Source organism: Lutra lutra, chromosome 2, assembly GCF_902655055.1.
Source record: "Lutra lutra chromosome 2, mLutLut1.2, whole genome shotgun sequence".
Lineage (NCBI taxonomy): Eukaryota > Metazoa > Chordata > Mammalia > Carnivora > Mustelidae > Lutra > Lutra lutra.
Genome location: NC_062279.1, coordinates 45,566,700 through 45,584,645, shown reverse-complemented (window position 1 = coordinate 45,584,645; position 17,946 = coordinate 45,566,700). Strand labels below are relative to the sequence as shown.

The window sequence follows — 17,946 nt, the reverse complement described above, 5'->3', positions numbered from 1 at the left end:
TTTCAACACTTTATGTGTCTTGGTGTGCATGTCTTTGAGTTTATTCTACTTGGCATTTCTTGAGCTTCTTGCATTTGCAGATTCATGTGCTTCATCCAATTTGGGAAGTTTTTGGCCCTTATTTTCTCAAATGATCTTTCTGCCCTCTTCTCTCTTTCCTCCTTCTGGAACTAATAATACATGTATTGGTCTACTTGATGGTATCCTATGGATCTCTTAAGCTCAGTTCACTTTTCTTCATGCTTTTTTCTTTTTGCCCCTGCTCCTAGAATCAATAATTTCAGTGTTCCTATCTTCAAATTCTTGGATTCTTTTTTTCTCCTTGCTCAAATATGCTATTGAACCCCTCTAGTAATTTTATCATTTCAGTTTTTTCATTTTTCAGCTCCAGAATTAGTTTTGTTCCTTTTCATCATTTTTATACTTTGTTGATATTCTGATTTTGTTCATATATTGTTTTCTTGATTTTCTTTAGTTCTTGTGTTTATTTAAGACAATTATTTTAAGGTCTTTAATGGGTCTTATGTGTGAGCTTCCTCAGGAATAGTTTATATCGATTTATTTTATTCCTTTGAATGGCTACATTTTCTTGTCCTATGTGAATGTTTGTTGTTGAAATTTGTGTATTTGAAAGAAACAACCACTTTTCCTAGCCTTTGCAGACTGACTGTGTGCCAAAGAAGACCTTTATTAATTAGCTGGGCATGCTCTGAGCCCAGGGATCAGCCCCAGATGAGAACTTAAGATCCTCACTGGTATTTTCTGAGCATGTGTCTCGCCTGAACCTGAATGTGGCTTTCTCAGTTCCCCCATATACACAACTTCTTTTAAATGTCTTAATTTCCCCAAGAATCTCACCCTAGCTTCTCTTTGGAACCATATTATCTTTCATATGTCACCATCCATAATCTCTTGCCCTAAATATCTGAAGGTCTGTAGTCTTCCTGCAGCTTTCATAAACAATACCCACTCCTTAACCTCCCTGAGACCTGAGTTGGACCAGACAGAAACCAGTCCTTCAGGCAATCCTTAGACAGATTATAACACTGTAGTAAGGTCTGCTTTGTTGCCTCTGATTTGAGAGAGGAAACTGGTAACTGGGCTTCAGTATCCTCCAAGCCAAGAATGAACCATGCTGGGGAGTGTGTGGGGGCAAAGACATGTGAAAATGCCATGAAATTTCTTATCATTTTGAAGGCAACTTTTTCTCAATTGAGCATTCATTTGGTTGCTCACAATCTTTGACAGTTTACCAAAGCTCCTAGCTCTGTTTTTTTGAGTGTTTGTTTTGTTGGTTGGTTGGTTGGTTGGTTGGTTGGTTGGTTTTGTTTTGGAGTATGTATACATGTATGTATTTTGAAGTTTCCATGAAAGAATGAGAGCTTGGAGCTTCCCAGTCCCATAATTTTGCTGATGTCACCTGGAATTTTTTTTTAATTGCTTTATTGAGATATGTTTCACATATCACACAGTTCACCAAATTATACGGTAAATTTAAATAAGTACAATTTAATGACTTTGAAAATTTAAAAGTCAATGGTTTTTAGTATATTTACAGATATGTGCAACCATCACCACAATGATAGAACACTTTCATCACCGCTAAAAGAAACCCCATACCTTTTTGCTATCACCCTCATCTCCCCTATTCACTCATCCACCCACCTCCAGCCCTAAGCAACCATGAATCAATTTTCTGTCCCTATATATTTTCCTGTTCTGGATGTTTAATATAAAAGGACTCATACAATATGTGGTCTTTTGTAACAGGCTTCCTTCATTTAGCACAATATTTTTCCCCATCCCCTGCTCTAGGGTCTGTAGAGGGCACAAGGTACTGAGAAGGTGGGTGGGAGTGGGGAACAGCAAGGGTGCATAGTGGATCAGGCAGACAGATTCAAAATTGAAGAAGGAATTGAGGATGGTGGCAAGTGAATAGTAGAAGCAAAGATTCCCAGGAAACTGGGCACCAGAGAGAAGGAAGTCAGAGTAGGTAAGGAGAAAGGACAGTGGTCAATGGATTGGAGATCAGAATCAGATGGAGGAGTAGATGCAGTGAGAGTAAACAAAGTGAGAGCAAAGGAACAAGAGGTTGTTATCAGGATGGCTGCTTGAATTTAAGATTTTAGGCATGGAATGGTTTTTAGAGGTGACAGTGTCCAAGAAGTTGCCATCAGAAAAGAGGCTGGAGAGGTGGGAGAGGTGTTGGAAGAGGTATCTCCATGGATATGGATGTCACTCCAGGTTAATATCAAGTCTTGGAGCAAGGGAAAGTTTCCAGGCCAAGTAGTAATGTGTTCAGTGAGCAAGGAGTGATAGGAAGGCAGATAACACCAATTAGGATTGATTCAGATGGAGTAAGCCTCAAGAAGTATAGATTTTGACAAGAGGGTTGAGGAGTCACGGTATAGAAACAGTAATGCGGAATGAGGAACTAGTCAACCTTACCGCCCAGCCCTGAGTCATGTTGGGAGTGGGAGACTGAGCATTCCACACTTCAGGAAAGAACTTCAGGAAAAGTAGCTTTCTGGTTATGGCAAGAGATAGAGTTGAAGTGGGAAAAGCCAAGCCAATAGCAAACGGTGTTAGAACAACTCAATAGTTACATGCAAAAGAATAAAAAGGAAACTTTACCTAACACAACATACAAAAACTGACTCACAATGGGGAGGGGGCACCTGGGTGGCTCATTTGGTTAAACCTCTGACTCTTGGTTTCTGCCTAGGTCATGATCTCATGGATGGTGAGATCCAGCCCCATCTCAGGCTCCCCACACAGTAGGGAATCTGCTTGGAGATGCTCTTCCTCTGCCTCGCCCCCTGTTCATGTTCTCTTTCTCTCCCTCTTTAAAATAAATAAATAAATCTTTAAAAAATTAACTCATAATGGATCAATGATGGAAATGTAAGAGTTAAGTTTGGAAAACTCTTGGAAGAAAACATAGAGGAAAAGCTTCATGACATTGGATTTAGCACTAATTTCTTGAATATGACACCAATAGCATAGACAACAAAAGAAGAAATAGATAAATTGCACTTGATTGAAATTCAGTCGAGTCCATTGAAATTATAACTTTTTGTGCATCAAAGTACACCATCAAGAAAATAAAGACTGGAGCAGTTTCTCAGAATGTTAAACATGGAATTGTCATACAACCCAACAATTCTATTCCTGGGCATAACCCAAGAAAGTTCATAGCATATTTTCACAAAAATGTATACAAATGTTTGTAACAGCATTGTTCATAATTGCCCCAAAGAAGAAACAACCCAAATGTCCATCAAATGATGAATGGTTAAATAAAATGTGGTGTGTTCCTACAATGGAAAAGTATTCAGCCATAGAAAGGAATGAAGTACTGACACATGGATTACCTTGAAAACATCTAAGCAAAAGAAGCTTGTCACAAGAGGACACATACACAGTTGATCCTTGATCAACGTGGGATTGAACTGCATGAGTTTACCTATATGCAATTTTTCAAAAGTCCACACTATATTTTCTCTTTCTTAAAATTTTCTTTTCTTTTCTTTTCCTTAAATTTTATTTATTTATTTAACAGAGAAAGAAATCACAAGTAGGCAGAGAGGCAGGCACAGAGAGAGGGGGAAGGAGCCCCCCTGCTGAGCAGAGAGCTCGAATTGGGGTTTGATCCCAGGACCCTGGGATCATGACCTGAGCCAAAGGCAGAGGCTTTAATCCACTGAGGCACCCAGGCACCCCTCTTACAATTTTCTTAATAATGTTTTCTTTTCTCTAGCTGACTTTATCATAAGAAAACAGAATATAACACATATAAATATGTGTTAAAATATGGATTATTGTTTATGTTATCAGTAAGGCTTCCCCGTCAGTAGTGAGCTATTAGTAGTTAAATCTGGGGGCAGTCAAGAGTTATACACAGATTTTCAACTGCACAGGGAATTGGCCTCCCTAACCCCCTTTTGTTCAAGGGTCAACTGTAGTATGATTCCATTTATAGGAAACAACCAGAATAAGCAAATCTACAAAGGTAAAGAGTAGATTAGTGGCTCCCCAGGTCTGGGAAAGGAAGGAAGCGGGAGTAACTGCTAATGAGTTGTACTTTGGGGCTTCTTTTGAGGGTGATGAAAATGTTCTGGAATTAGGTAGTGATGATGGTTGCATAACTTTGTGAGGGTTGCTCAACCCTTAGTGATTTCTATACTAAAAACCACTGAATTGTACATGTTAAAAGGGTGAATTTTATGGCATATAAATCTCAATTTTTATATGTGGAGTGAAGGAAAAGAGGGAGGGGGATGTAGTCACTGTAGATTCGGAGATTCCAGAGGGCAGAGGTGAAAAGGCTTAGGAGAGAGGGAAAGCACGAGCGTCTGGATGGAGAAGGAAGGTAACACCTGGGCAGTGATGAGGGAGGGAGGGAGAGGAGGCCTGGAGGGCTAGGAGGGGGGGTCAAGTGTTCCAGGAGCCGTGACCCAGCAGATTCCAGGGTTTAGAGGAACCAAGATATCTTGGGAAGCCAACAGGCTCAGCTTCCCTGATAGTACTGGGATGTGGTCACAGTCCAGATGACTGGAGGAAAAGAAGAGGGCTCCCAGGGTGGCTACCTGGGATCTAGAGATGGAAGTTTCCAGAAATTAGGCAGTGGAGCAAAGCAGGCTGGCAGTGGGAAGGGGACACTGTGCCTTCCTGGGCTTGAATGTGGTTCCCAGATCTTGGACTCCCTGTAGGGAGTGAAGTCCTGTGAATCCCCAAGAGAAAGATCAGACTCGAAAACGCCAAGAACCACTGCACTCTGTCGGAGCTCTCTGTACGAAAACAAGCCAGAGAAGGTTAGACAAATAAGCAAAAGGGATCCAGGGCCAGGGGCCAATCTGAGCGGTTACTTCCTGCTGTTGTTTATTGAGTTAGGAACTGTTACGTGAAAATTGAACTATCAGAAACAGAGGTAGCTGGTTTGTCAGGCATTCACGCAGCCATTTATTAAGCATCTAGAAATGCCAGGAACTGTGCTTGGAATGCTGGATGCAGACTAAGTACCGCCTCCCAAGAAGCTTGTGGAAATGGGGGCAGGGAACGATAAACTAATCTCTAAGTAAGTAATTACAAAATAATCCATTACAAGCATTTAAGAACCAGGAAAAGAATAAGGAGCTACGACTCTGTGTAACAGGAATTGAATGGAACCTGGGGGTCAGGGCATTTCTCTGAAGACATGACATTTCTACTATCCACCAAAAGGGAGTGGGAAGTGAGGGGGATGCATAGGAAGGCCTTGGGGCAGGAAGGAGCTTGAGGCCTGAGCTGGAGTTAAACCTTGAGCCGCAGCTGTGGAAAGTAGAGAGTCACAGCCACAGAAGCAGAAAGAGCCAGATCAGGCAGGCATTATGGGCTAAGTGGGAGATTCCAGGCTTCATTCCAAGAACAAAGGGAATGGAGGGGGACAATAGTAGGGGAAAGACAGGGGACAGCAAAGCTCCAAGAGGGGGCAGTAGAGGAGAGTGGTTAGGGAGCAGGGAGTCTGGAGGCAGGTGGCATGGGTTCAAATCCCAGGTCTGCCACTACAACCCATGTGACCAAGGTCCAGGTCAGCAAACCTCTCTGTACCTCAGTCTCCTCTCTAAAATGGGATAACAACAGTACTTACTTCAGAGGATCCTATCAAGAGGATTCAATGATAAAAGCTTGGCTCATACTGAGTGAGGAAGAATTGCTGACAAGGGTAGGCTTGGCAGGAGCAACTCTATCCCGGGGATTCTCCCCCACCTCCAGACAGCCATTTTTTGGTGCTAAGAGCTATTGGCATTCAGGAAAGTTCTGGCTTTTCTAGTGGCTGCCACTTTGAAGGCAAGAGGCTCTTGGCCTTGGAAGACCAATGTTGGCAACATCGACCCTGTGGCTCTGGCTATCCAGTGAGCTCCTCCAGAACAGGGACCCTGCTGACACTCTGCCTTATCAGGGCCTGGAACGTGAGAGGTGCTCAGTACTCACTGGAGAGACAGATTGAGAATGAATGAATGGATGAATGAATGAACACATGGATGGAGCTGCGAAGAGTACTTACACTCTGCGTAAATGATGAGCATTCCCTAGGTGAGGGCCATTCCCACCTGGAGGCCCTTCCATCCATAGCTTGTCCCATTCCGTTCTCTGCCATCTTGTGAAGCAGGGGCTACCAGGAGACACTTCCAATAAGGGAATGAACTTGGGAAGGAGTCCTCTTTGGGGAGCCCTGGCCATACATCAGGTACCTCTAATTATTGAGAAGTGCATCTAAGTTGTTGCCCCAAAGAAGGGCTTTTGGCTAGAAGTCGGGCTCCTGGAAGCAGGAATTCAGCTGGAAAGCAAGCGATGCTCGAAATAGTTTCTCTAAAGCTCGAGCAGCATACACTTCATGGCTATGATCTCATCTTCCTTAGCAAGGCACAGGAGTGACGGGGTATTTCACTTGTTTTTGAGAGGGAGAAGAGGTGCATCCTAGTGAGGCATAGACCCCCCCAACTCCCACCCCAACAAACTGGCGGGGGGCTCAGAGCAGAACCCAAGCATCCTCGGTTCCCGGCTGGTAGAACAGCCCCCCGGCACACCCCCACACCCCATCTCAGAGAAGACAGGGAGCAGATCAGCTGGAAAGGCCGTGGGAGAACTGCCTTTGATCTTCCCCTTGCCCTCTCCTGTTCTAATGGGAGCCCCACACGCAATTTCCTGCAGGCTGCTGCCCCCCTTCCTCCCAGCCAGCGCCAGCAACCCGCACCGCAAGCTGCCCCCTTCCCCAGCAGCCCTGCTGGCTTCTTCTCCAGAGACTATTATTTTGGGAGAGTGCTGAGTTCAGCACTGCGGCAAGGTGCAGTCAGAGGAGCCCTTCTGTCCTTAGCTGGCCCTCTGGAGCTGTCCTCGGGTCCAGGGCGGCCCCAAGAGCAGTGGCCCCTTCTGCACAGGGTCACTGTGTCCTGGGTCCACCTACCATCCGTCAGCCCCAAGGCTGTCAAGGCAGGTGGCACAGAACTGTGGGCAGGGGACGCAGAGCTGTCCAAGGGCTCAGCCCAGCCAGACCGCAGCTCCTAGAGAGACGATCAAGGTCTTGCTCTCGCAAGCACCACAGGACCTGCGCTCTTGCCCACCCCCCCAGCCCAAAGCCTGGGGTCACTGGCTTCCCAGGGTTTGCCTTAAAGCCAAAGGAGAAGGCTGCCTGCCTAGGGCCAGCTGATTGCACACAGGGCGAGCGGCAGGGATAGGACGCATTGCTGGGAAGAGAGACTTATATAAGCCCTTCTGCCCCAGCCACAGAGATTAGTGGCCAGCAAAGCCCTGCTCCAACGGGGCGGGGCCCCAGCCAGGACTACAAACTGAGTCCGGCTTGGAGTAGGCCCAGGTCCTCCCAAGGTATCCGTGTCCTGGTGGCAGATTGGCGGCTGGAGCCCAGGCAGCTGCCTGCCCATCTCCTTCTGCTTACCAGTGGTCTCTGTTCCTCCAAGTGGGCCCCTGGGGTGGGGACACGCAGGGTGAGAAGGGTGCCCCCTGCAGAGGGCCCCCCAGCTCTAAAAGTTCCTTTCGTTCCAGGTGTCCACGGACTGGACAATGAGGCTGGCTGTGGCAGCCCTGTTTCTGGGTCTCACGATGGTGGTCTCCAGAGATGTGGAGGAAGGCGACTTATGTTTGTACGAGCCCCTGTCTGACGCCGATGCTGTCCTCTGCAAGTAAGGCCGGGCGGGACTCCGGAGAGCGAGCAGGCAGGTCAAAATGGGGCTTGAGATCGCGGGGAGGCGTGTCTGCTGAACCAGGCAGCACTGTCTCCTCAGGCAGCCCCTGTGGACTGGCAAAGAGTAAGTGAGCCTGGGAGAATACCTGGATGAGGACGGCATAAGGAAAGCACTTGAGACGAGCTCCCGCCTTCCAGAAGGCGGGCTCCCAGCCCCAGAGGGTATACGGATCTGGTCAGCTCCCCCTCGTACCCCAGGACCTCCAGACCCGAGAGGCTGGCCTCACCCTCTCTGCTGGGACCCTGAGGGACCCTCCCTCTCCATGGCCCAGACTGCTCCCTCCCCCCAAGCAAAATGGCATTTTAAAGAACAGTGGCAGTTGACAGAGGGTGTGAAATTGGACCCTCCCATGTGGGAGGCCGTCGTTAGCTTTCCAGGGATGAAGCCCCAGGAGTGTGTGACAGGTGGGTCTTTTAGGGAGTGTGGCCTCTGGATGCTGTCTAGAGAAGAGTCTGGGCCTCAGGGGTGGGCTTCTTCCTGAAGCTTCTCCCTGCCTGAGTCAAAGTTCAGCTCTCTCCTCATGGACCGCCAGTTAGAAAAGCCAGTCCTGATTGGCCTGGACTCGTGGCTCATCCTGAGGGCGACCCTAGGCCACTTTGCCGCCAACCCTCTCTGCCCATTTGGTAGCCGAGGGGGCTGGCATCCCATTGAAGCCATTGGAAGTGAGAGTGTAGGGAAGAACCCTCCTCTCTACTTGGTCTCCTTGTATACATTTGAATTCCTCCTAATGTGACTTCTAGAAAGATAAATACATATTTTCCCTTGAAAAGTTAGGTAGCTGAAACCGCCCCCCCCACACACAAAGATGGTACGCATTCTTATCAGTACCTTTTTTAAACTCTGGTGAAACCATTGTGGGTGAAGTTTTGTGTGGGAGGAGGAGGGAACAGTGGCTGCCTCTCACATGTGGGCTCCAGGCCTCTAGGTGCTCCGTGGAGTGGAACCTTCCTGGGGGCGGCCGCCATTTTATTCGGGTAGGCAGGAGATCTAGTTCCCATGACCTGGGGAGGTGGGCTGGGCCAGCCACGATCAGGCCCCCTTGCAGAATGCCTCTGTGCTTCCCACATTCATTACAGAACACTTAGAAAGTGATTGTGTGTATACGGTCCCTGGCGGTGACCAGCCTGGGCCCCAGCTGCCCTAGGCTCGGCGCTGTAGGCCTCCCTCCACACACACGCTGGTGTCCTGGTGGCCTGAGAGCTCTGGGGCACGGAGGGAGCCCCAACTTGTGTATCAGCATCCTCACAGCCAAAGAGGGGGCTCCAGGGATTAAATAACCAGTCCACAGCACTCACACACCCTGCAAGTGTCAGAGCCGGGGTTCAGCCCCTTCTGTCTGACTCTGTACCCAACACTCTTTCTCACCCGCCTCCGGCCGCTGACCTTCATGCAGGGCCAGAGCTTCTCAAACCCAAGGGAAGGGGAGCTTTCTTAGTCGCCTTCCCACAGCTCTAACAAAATGCCAGCTCAGGGCGCCTTATAAACAGCAGAAATGTACTTTCTCGTCCTTCTTGCAAGTGCCGGCACATCCGGTGAGAACCCGCTTCCTGATTCAGAGACAGCCGTCCTCTCGCCGTGCCCTTGCCTAGTGGACGCACCCCCTGGAGGCCCCTGCTTCACGACGCCCTCACACTGGGGGCTGGGGTTCAGCTTATGAGTTTGTGGGGAGGGGCAACTGCAATTAAATCCTTCGCAGGAGCTGTTCTCAGGACTGCCTAGAATACACCAGCAGACCCCCAGTCTGAGAAACACAAACTTTCCGCACTCGGGTTGCGTGGTAGGAAATGTCCCATTATAAGCCATCACTATAAAAGGTTTGTCTTTATTGCTGCTGAAGATTTTCGTCGGTAAAAGTCCATCACTAACGGACAGCACATTGTGGACAGGCCAGACCTCTGGGGTCAGTACCTCCTGTGCTAAGAACCCCCCCTCCCCAAGAACCCTGCTCAGCTCGGCCTCCTCCCCTTGCCAAGACAGCCCCCAGAGAAGCCGTTCCCCTTGTGGTATTTGGAGTCTAAAAGGGAATTTGTAAATTTAGGCCTTAATACCTGAGAGTATGAATCTAGAAGAGGAATTATATGTATCGGGAGAAGCAGTAGGCAAACACTGTTAAGAGAAAAGCTCTTCCGCAGTGATATCTTACCTACCCCAAGACAAGCCTGAGTAGACTGACAAAAACACTGAGATTCAGGGGTGCACGGGTAGCTCAGTCGGTTAAGCATATGACTCTGGATTTCAGTGTAGGTCATGATCTTAGGGTCGTGAGATCGAGCCCTGCCTTGGGCTCTGTGCTAGGCATGGAGCCTGCTTTACATTCTCTCTCCCCCGCTCTGCCCCTGTGCCCCACCGCGTGAGTACTCTTTCTCACTCTTAAAAAAAAGACTTATGTTCAGTGTCTGCAACAAAAAAAACTCCAGAACCTCCGGCCTGTAGTGGAAGCTCTGTCCTTGACAGGGTGCGTCCCCTCCCATCTCAAGGTGGGGGTTGCCTCTCTTTAACTCACCGCACTCCTAGTTTTGTCCCCAGACCCTGCATCGGAGGAGTCTGGTTTCTCTGTCTCCTGCTGGTCCTTCAGGTGGTGGGGTGTCACACTCTGCCTTCACCTGTAGCTCTTCTAAGCTGGGCACCCTCCTCTGTCTCCGGTTCTTCCCCAGGGGCCTGGCTCCTGGACCGCACATCTGGGAGTGTTGGTTGGAGACAGACCCTTTGCTCTTTTCCAAGGCTGGAGCCCTGCACTTGGACCCTGAGAACTGTGCAGGGAGGCTGGGGTGCCCAGCGAGCCCCCTCAGACTTCTGTGAAGCCAGCCTCCCCTCCACGGCCTCTTGTCCTCCTCGCTCACAGGCCGCTGGAATTCTGAGCCCTTTCTGCAGGGACAGGCAAGGAGCCGTTTTCCTCTGATCCAGTTCTTACGGTGACCATCCCGTCAGACAGAAGCCCGGAGAAGCGCATCAGCTCCCTGGGGAGGCTGTCAGACAAGCCACTGGAGTAGTTCTCCCTGCATAGATCCCCCACGCGGAGCAGCTGCTCACCTTTGTTGTGTCCTGGTTTCTCTGGGTGGGGTTCCACTGGGCAGCTGGGGCTTGGAGCCTCTCTGGAGGCTGCCCTCAAGCTGCGGCCTCATCTGAGGGGGTGGACTGGCCGGGGTGGGGGTCTCGGCTCCCCAGGAGCTTACCCGTGTGGCTATTGACAGGCCTTGGTCCCCTGCCTGCCGGGTGGCCTCTCTGTGGGGCTGTTTGCCACACCGCAGATGCTTTCCCCAGAGCCTGGCTGAGCGGGAGGGCGTGTGAGAGGAGCCACAGTCTTCTTATAACATAATCTTGGAAGTGACGTTCCACCGCAGCTGCTAACCCTAACCCCCACCTTCTCCCTTCCAAGCGAGTCACCAAATCTAGCCCCTACTCAAGGGGACGGGTCACACTCAGGTGGCAGGACCAGGAGGCGGGGATCTCGGGGCGGGGGGGGGGCGTCATGGACACCGTGTGCCACACCCATGTCCCCGTCCCCTCAGTTCGCCAACGATGAGACCCTGTGCTGGTTGCTTCACTTTCTTTGGGCCTCCACTTACTCATCTGGGGGAGGGGAGTAATAGCCACAGCTGCTCTGAGGAATCGTACGGAATGAAATACTATGTGTGTGGTGCTCCTTATCCATTCCCTTTCCCTCAGCCCCTTATGCCATGCGAGGTAGCGACCACGCTGGGACCAGAGCCCCCCCGGCCCTCCCCTCAGCGCTCCCAGGTCCTTGTGAAGTTGACCAGGAAGTGCCCCACCTCTGGGGGGTGGAGAGGGAACGCGCCCTGTGTGAGGCACCCCATGAGCCAAAAGAGGGCACAGGTGCTAAAGTGTGTTCTTACTCAATTCAGTTTTCAATTCATTCACCTCAGGCTTGTCCAGATCTTTTTTGAGGCTGATTGGATCATCTGTTTTAATCAATGACCCACTTGTTCATTGTTATTAATCAAATTTGTGCCTCTCACAAATCAAACAGATTTGCCTTCTGTGTCCGATCCAAGTCTTTGGCAAAACTGCTGAACGGGACAGAGGCTTGCACGAGCCCCTGTGGCCTGGCCTGCCGTGTGGGGCAACGGGAGGTTTTCAGACACTGGGCTGGCAGCGCCCCATGGTGTGACCAGGGCCAGGAGCACGGACTCAATTCCTGGTCTCCTGGTGCCTACATTTCCAGGGGCCGCTCTGCGGCTTGAGGCCCATTCATGGGACGTCAGCTGGCTGCTTTGGCTAAACTGTTTTAACATTTGTAGCAATTCCACTAGGATAAAAGGAGGAGACCCATTTGTCCCCTGGAGAAGGCCCCTGTGGTCCTCTGTTTCTCTCCTTCCTGGCCCTTGGCCGTTCCCAGTTCCGGGCTGTGTGCTGACTCTCCAGCAGAGGGTCCCCTCTATCGGCCTTAGACCTTGCTAGGTGCAGTGTCAGACAGTCATGGCCGAACCAAACCAAACGGTTTTGAAAATATTACTTCTGGGGCACTTGGGGGGCTCAGTTAGGGAAGAGTCCAGCTCTTGGTTTCGGCACAGGTCATGATCTCAGGGTCAGGAGATGGAGCCCCATGTTGGGCTCCGTGCTGAGTGTGGAACCTGCTTAGGATTCTCTCTCTCTCCCTCCCTCTCTGCCCCTCTGGCTACACAGGGCCACTCTCTCTTGAAAAATAATGATAATAATAATAATAATAATAAGTAATAATAAATAAAATGTTGCTGTGAGGAAAAATGAAAACCCATCCCTAAAACTTGTTCAAAAGCAATCAAAACCATGGCCTCCAAAAGGAATTACTATAACCTCACCAAGAGGTAAAAGAAACAAGTGAGCTGAGCAAACCGGAAGTTGAGCTAACTGGCCCGAGGCTCCTCAGGGTGCTGGCCTACTGAAGCATCCTGCACCTGCCGGGGGTTAGGCTCTGGCTGCCAGTGCCCAAGGTGGGACCTCAGGAGCCACTGAAAGGGTGGGATGGGAGCGGAATGTGGGGCTCCCCACCAGAAGGCTGTCCTTGCCTTCCTCGCAGATCCAGAGCTTGGGAGCCCCCGCTCTCCTCAGTATCTCCTCACGGGGCCTCCTCCCAGCCTCACCCCCAGCAAGGGAATCGTGGCCAGCTCTGGGTGACCCCTGGCAGGCTGTGGAGCTGCTCAGTCATGTTGAGCTTTTCGGGGAAGGCTGAGGACCCGCCCTTTCTCTGTCTGTGAATCATCTTAACCAAATGCACCCTGCAGAGACCCTGGGTCTTGGTGATTAAAAAAAATATGGCGGAACAGAGAGGAATGGCAAATTAAAAAAAAAAAAAGTTGGTTCAAAGATTTTGGTGTTTTTTTTTGTTTTGTTTTGTTTTGTTTTTAAATATCAGTTTGACAGCCTGGTTTACATCCCTGAGTTTTGGTTACAGGTGAGCCCTTAAGGCTAATCCTGATGGAGATTTGGGAACAGCCCTCCAGGGGAACAGGATTCTTAGAGCATTCGTGCTGTTCAGCTCTTTCAGGGAAAAAGCAGACAAATGGATTCATCCTACTGTCTTAGGGACCAGAGAGTTTACCCCCTAGGAGACATTTGCATTCTGAAAGTACAGGGAGTAGAAGGTCGAGGGCCTAGGTTATCGGGCAACACATGACCCAGAGAGGTGAGTTAGGGAAACTATCAGGGACGATTGCCGGACATGGAGGGGATCTGGATTATTTAGGGTCGACGAAGGCTGGACCTGTGAGAAGGCTGTGCTCACTTGCTAAACCTTTCTTGATGTAAATAAAACATTCCTGGAAAGCACTGTGTAAATATTGTTCTTATAAACCCAATCCTACTTTAAAGACACTGACCAGGTTTGCCTAAAGATGTATGTTCTTCCTGAGGAGATGACCATTAACGTCTTCTGATCGCTGGTGGCTTGTTGTAAACATCGATCGCCTTCTTCGCTCCTCACGCCAGCGCTATCAGTACATACTGTCCATGTCTGCATTTTACAGGTGAACAAACTGAGGCACCAAGAGGTCAAGTAACTCTTAACCCACACTGGTCACACTAGTTAGTGACCACAACCAGTTGGTAGTAGGCCTAGGATTCAATCCCACTTGACTCCACATTCTCCATAGCACTAGACTGAACAGTGTGTGCTCTCAGCCTCCCCCAGAACTGACATGGGCTGACCATCTCCCTCTCTCCACAGGGGCCTTGAAGTTTTCTACCCAGAGCTGGGGAACATTGGCTGCATGATTATTCCTGACTGCAACAACTACAGACTAAAGATCACCCACTGGGCTGAGCCCATAGTCAAGTTCCCTAGGGCCTTGGAGGTAAGTGAGCAAGCCTGGCCTGGAGGGGGAGGGCCATGGGTCTTGGTTTCCCTCTGAGCGTGCTCATCTGGGTGACTTGAAGCCATGGGCAGGGCCATCTGGGTTGGGTCTGGGGGTCCCAGGTGACCACGGATGCCACAAGCATGTGCTCTCCTTAGAGAAGCTCTATGGCCTTGGAGGAAGTTGGGATGGGGGAACGGGGCTGCAGCCTGGGCACTGTAGTGGGACTCTGGGGCCACTCTGCTGGGGTCTTTGCCTGCTCCCAGAGAAGCCTGGCTCCTCAGTGCACATGGAGACCAGCTGGTGTGTGCTTTGGGGTTGGCAGAAAAAAGGAGGAGAGAGGGAGTCCTTTCTCCAGGTGCGAGGTGGCTCGGCTTTCAGAATGTTCTTCCGGACGCAGAGGAGCTAGTTTGTAATGGGCTAAACAAGAGGAGTAGTGCATCCTGACTCCATCCTTACAATATGAAACACACCTGAGAGTTTGCTCGCACTTGTCTGAAACAGAAGGTTGAAGCATTTTTAGGAATCGCAAATAAGTGTTTTTTCCACCAGGAAATGACTAGTACTATCTTGTTCTGGAAGCTTCCCTTAGATTGGGGATGCAGTAAGCCTGGGGAAGGGCCATGGAAGTAGGAAGTGGGACTGTGGCTACTGCTTGCAGTGGCCAGGCCAGGTCCTGGGGGCGCTGCTCCAGTGTTCCGGTCACTGTCTCTTTGTTTCTTGACTCCTGGGTCACACTGAACCCCCAAAGTGTCAGCAGTGGAGGGCAACTCTGCCTCCATCTTTGCAGTGTTTGATTAGGAGGTGCCCATGTCAACCTACATCCAAGGACTGTGATGTGGCCGGGAATCAGGCCACAAATGGGTGGAGACGGAAGCGCCACGGTCAGGATGTGACCCCACACACACCACGCGGACGCGCACAGCCTTCTGGTCCCCTCCGTGTGCAGCGGCAGGGAGAGGCCACTGACGGCTCTTCCCCTCTGTCCGTCCAGCCTGGGGACTCTCAGTGCTGCTGTTGATCAGGCCTGATGGCAGTCAGGACAAACACAACAAAACAGCAAGTTCTGGGGTGGGGGATCACAGCCTCCTCAGATGGAGAGGGTAGATTTTTCTCTCTCTCTGGGACTGTTTTCACTATCAGGGAACCAATAGACTGTGATGTGTCCCACAATTTATGAGACTGGGAACACAAAGCTTTGACTGGCTATTGTGTTTGCGATCATGACAAATGTCCTTTCCTCCGGGAGTCTAAGCAAGCAAGTAATAAGGGTGCCTTCTGGGTCTCCTCTCCCTCAACCCTCCCAAGCCCCGTGCTCATGACCATGCAAGCACACACACGTGCACACCTGCATGTCAGCCCTCCTCCCTGGAGACCATTGGCCTGGGTTGCACCATTGGACACGTGGGAGAAGCAGAGGAAACATAGGACCCTGAGATTCTAACGCTCAGAACAGGATGTGGAGGGCTGCAGAAGCAGGGCAGGAGCCCAGTCTTTTAGGGAAGAGTATAACGCCGCACCTGGGACAAGATGCTCGACTTTGCCATTAATTCACTTGTCCTTAGTTCTGCCACTGAAGGAGTAAGGAGGTCGACCCAAAACACTTTCGCAGCCCACTGACTGTCCCAGGAGGGATTCTCAAACCGCTCCACTCTGCGTGATATTATAGAAGATGTCCACTAGATGGCAGTGCAGACTTTTCTGAGTACCTGGTGTACTTGGTTTGAAGCAAGCTTGGGAAGTCTGCCTTTGATTTGGCTTGGTCCATACTGATTGTCCTGGGGTGTGGGTATGGAATGCATCACCTCCACCAGGTCATGAAATTTCCCATCCTGTCTCTGTCCAGAGGCGGGATGGTGAAGAAAACCTGGAGACTTATGAGGGACACAGAACTGTGATTAAGAAAGCCAAGGAGGGGCGCCTGGGTGGCTAAGTGGGTTAAAGCCTCTGCCTTCAGCTCAGGTCATGATCCCAGGGTCCTGGGATTGAGTCCCACATTGGGCTCTCTGCTCAGCAGGGAGTCTGCTTCCTCCTCTCCCTCTGCCTGCCTCTCTGCCTACTTGTAATCTCTGTCTGTCAAATAAATAAGTAAAATCTTTTAAAAGAAAGAAAGAAAGCCAAGGATGTCAGAAGTTTCACACACACACACAAAATGGTCAAAGTGATGGAAACAAAGGAAGAAAAAGTAATATTCTACTACTATAGAACTTGGCTTTTTTTGGGAAATATAACTGATGTTTGACAAGGCAGATTCAGTTTGAGTTCCCGAAAAACACCATTAATCAAGTGGTACCTACTTTATGCTGGATACTGTTCATGTGTCATTTCATTTAAAGTTTTCATCAAGTCTGCAAATGAAGTGTTTCTTTGGTTGAGCCTGTCAGTAGCAAGTAACAAAAGCCAGTTTGACTGGTTTTTGGTTCACAAACCAAAAACTCCAGGGATAGCTTCAGGCATAGCTAGATCCAGGTGCCCAAACAACATCACCAAAAATCTGTTTTTCTCTTTTCCCTGCTTTTTTCTATGTTGGTTTTATGTGTAAATAGACTCTTTCCTTGTGGTGGCAACGACAGCCCCCATCAGCTTCAGATTTGTGTTACTAGTTTATCAATCCTAGTGGGTATAGGTTGACACTTTACAACCATTAAAAATCCCAGGATTTGTCCTGCTTAGATCACATACTTATCCTTGAACTAATGACCCTGGGTAGGCCCGTTAAATCTACAAAAGCTGAGAGCAGAAGAGGATGGTTCCTCCAAAGGAGAATCAAGGTGTTGGTTGTTAGAAGGGAGAAAAGATATTGGGTCAGAAAAACAAGAGAAGTTCCTGCGGAAGGATTTAATCAAAGCGAGTGCTGAGCTGGAAAGTGGCAGAGCCAGGGTTTAAACCCAGGTCCACCCAGCTCCAAAGGCTTGAACACGGGACCACTGACAATGGCTCTCAGGGGAGACATCAGGGTGCTGGTACCGTTGGAGAGGGCTTGCGGAACAGAAGCTTTCTTGGGACAGGAAGGAGCGGTTGCTAAGAAGGATGGTGGTGAAGAGGGGGGAGATAGGCCAGGGGCAATGGGAAATGAGAGGATGAGCAGAGCTTCCCTGGAGGGGTAGAGAGAGCAAACACCTCTAGAAAGAAAGCAACTGGAAAAGTTGGAGAGGAAGTGGATGCCACCTGGGAATAGGGTCCCTCAAAAGTGCAGGCAGGGGAACAGAGTGACAGAGAAGAGGATTGTAAGCATTTCCTCTGGGCCCAGGGTCTGATGAGAAAGGACAAACAGATAGCAATGGGCTATGTGGGGACAGTGTCTCGTTTCAAAGGTGATTACAGCAAAAGCCACCAAAGCAGCAGGTGACTGTGGGCATGCCTTGGGAGCTCCCACCACCACCACCAAGCAAGCCCCGAGGCCCTGGAAGGAGGGGGTCAGTGGGCCTGGGACTGTGTCTCTGCGCCTCCTAGAGGTTTTCCCTTCTGCACACCTTTGCTCAGGCCACTTCCCATATCTGGACCTTGCATTCTGGGACACCTTGATCACACCAAAATGCTTTTTCTAAGAAGCCTTCCCTGATTGCCTCCCTCTTAGCCCTCTCCTCATCCCTGGCTGGTCTCTTCTTTCTCTGAGCTTTTTATTTTTTCATTATTTTTTTAAAGATTTTATTTATTTCCTTGACAAAGAGAGACATAGTGAGAGAGGGAACTCAAGCAGGGAGAGCAGGAAAGGGAGAAGCGGGCTCCCCGTCGAGCAGGGAGCCCAATGCAGGGCTGGATCCCAGGACTCTGGGATCATGACCTGAGCTGAAGGCCAATGCTTAATGACTAAACTACCCAGCCGCCCCTCTCTGAGCTTTTTAAATGTCCCCTACCCACCAGAACTAGCCTTTACTTCCTCTAGCTTGTATTGTGGTTGCTTATTTCTATCT

At 49.8% G+C, this 17,946-nt stretch overlaps 1 protein-coding gene across 2 annotated transcripts in view; it reads left to right on the top strand.

Annotated features, from left to right (window-relative positions):
* The window catches only part of PEBP4 (phosphatidylethanolamine binding protein 4), a 209,758-nt gene that overhangs the window by 5,145 nt on the left and 186,667 nt on the right, over positions 1-17,946 (top strand). For both annotated transcript variants that reach the window (XM_047717354.1, XM_047717353.1), the window contains exons 2-3: positions 7,543-7,679; positions 13,906-14,032. In XM_047717354.1, the coding sequence (XP_047573310.1) occupies positions 7,543-7,679; positions 13,906-14,032 (264 nt within the window). The remainder of the gene's footprint in view (positions 1-7,542; positions 7,680-13,905; positions 14,033-17,946) is intronic.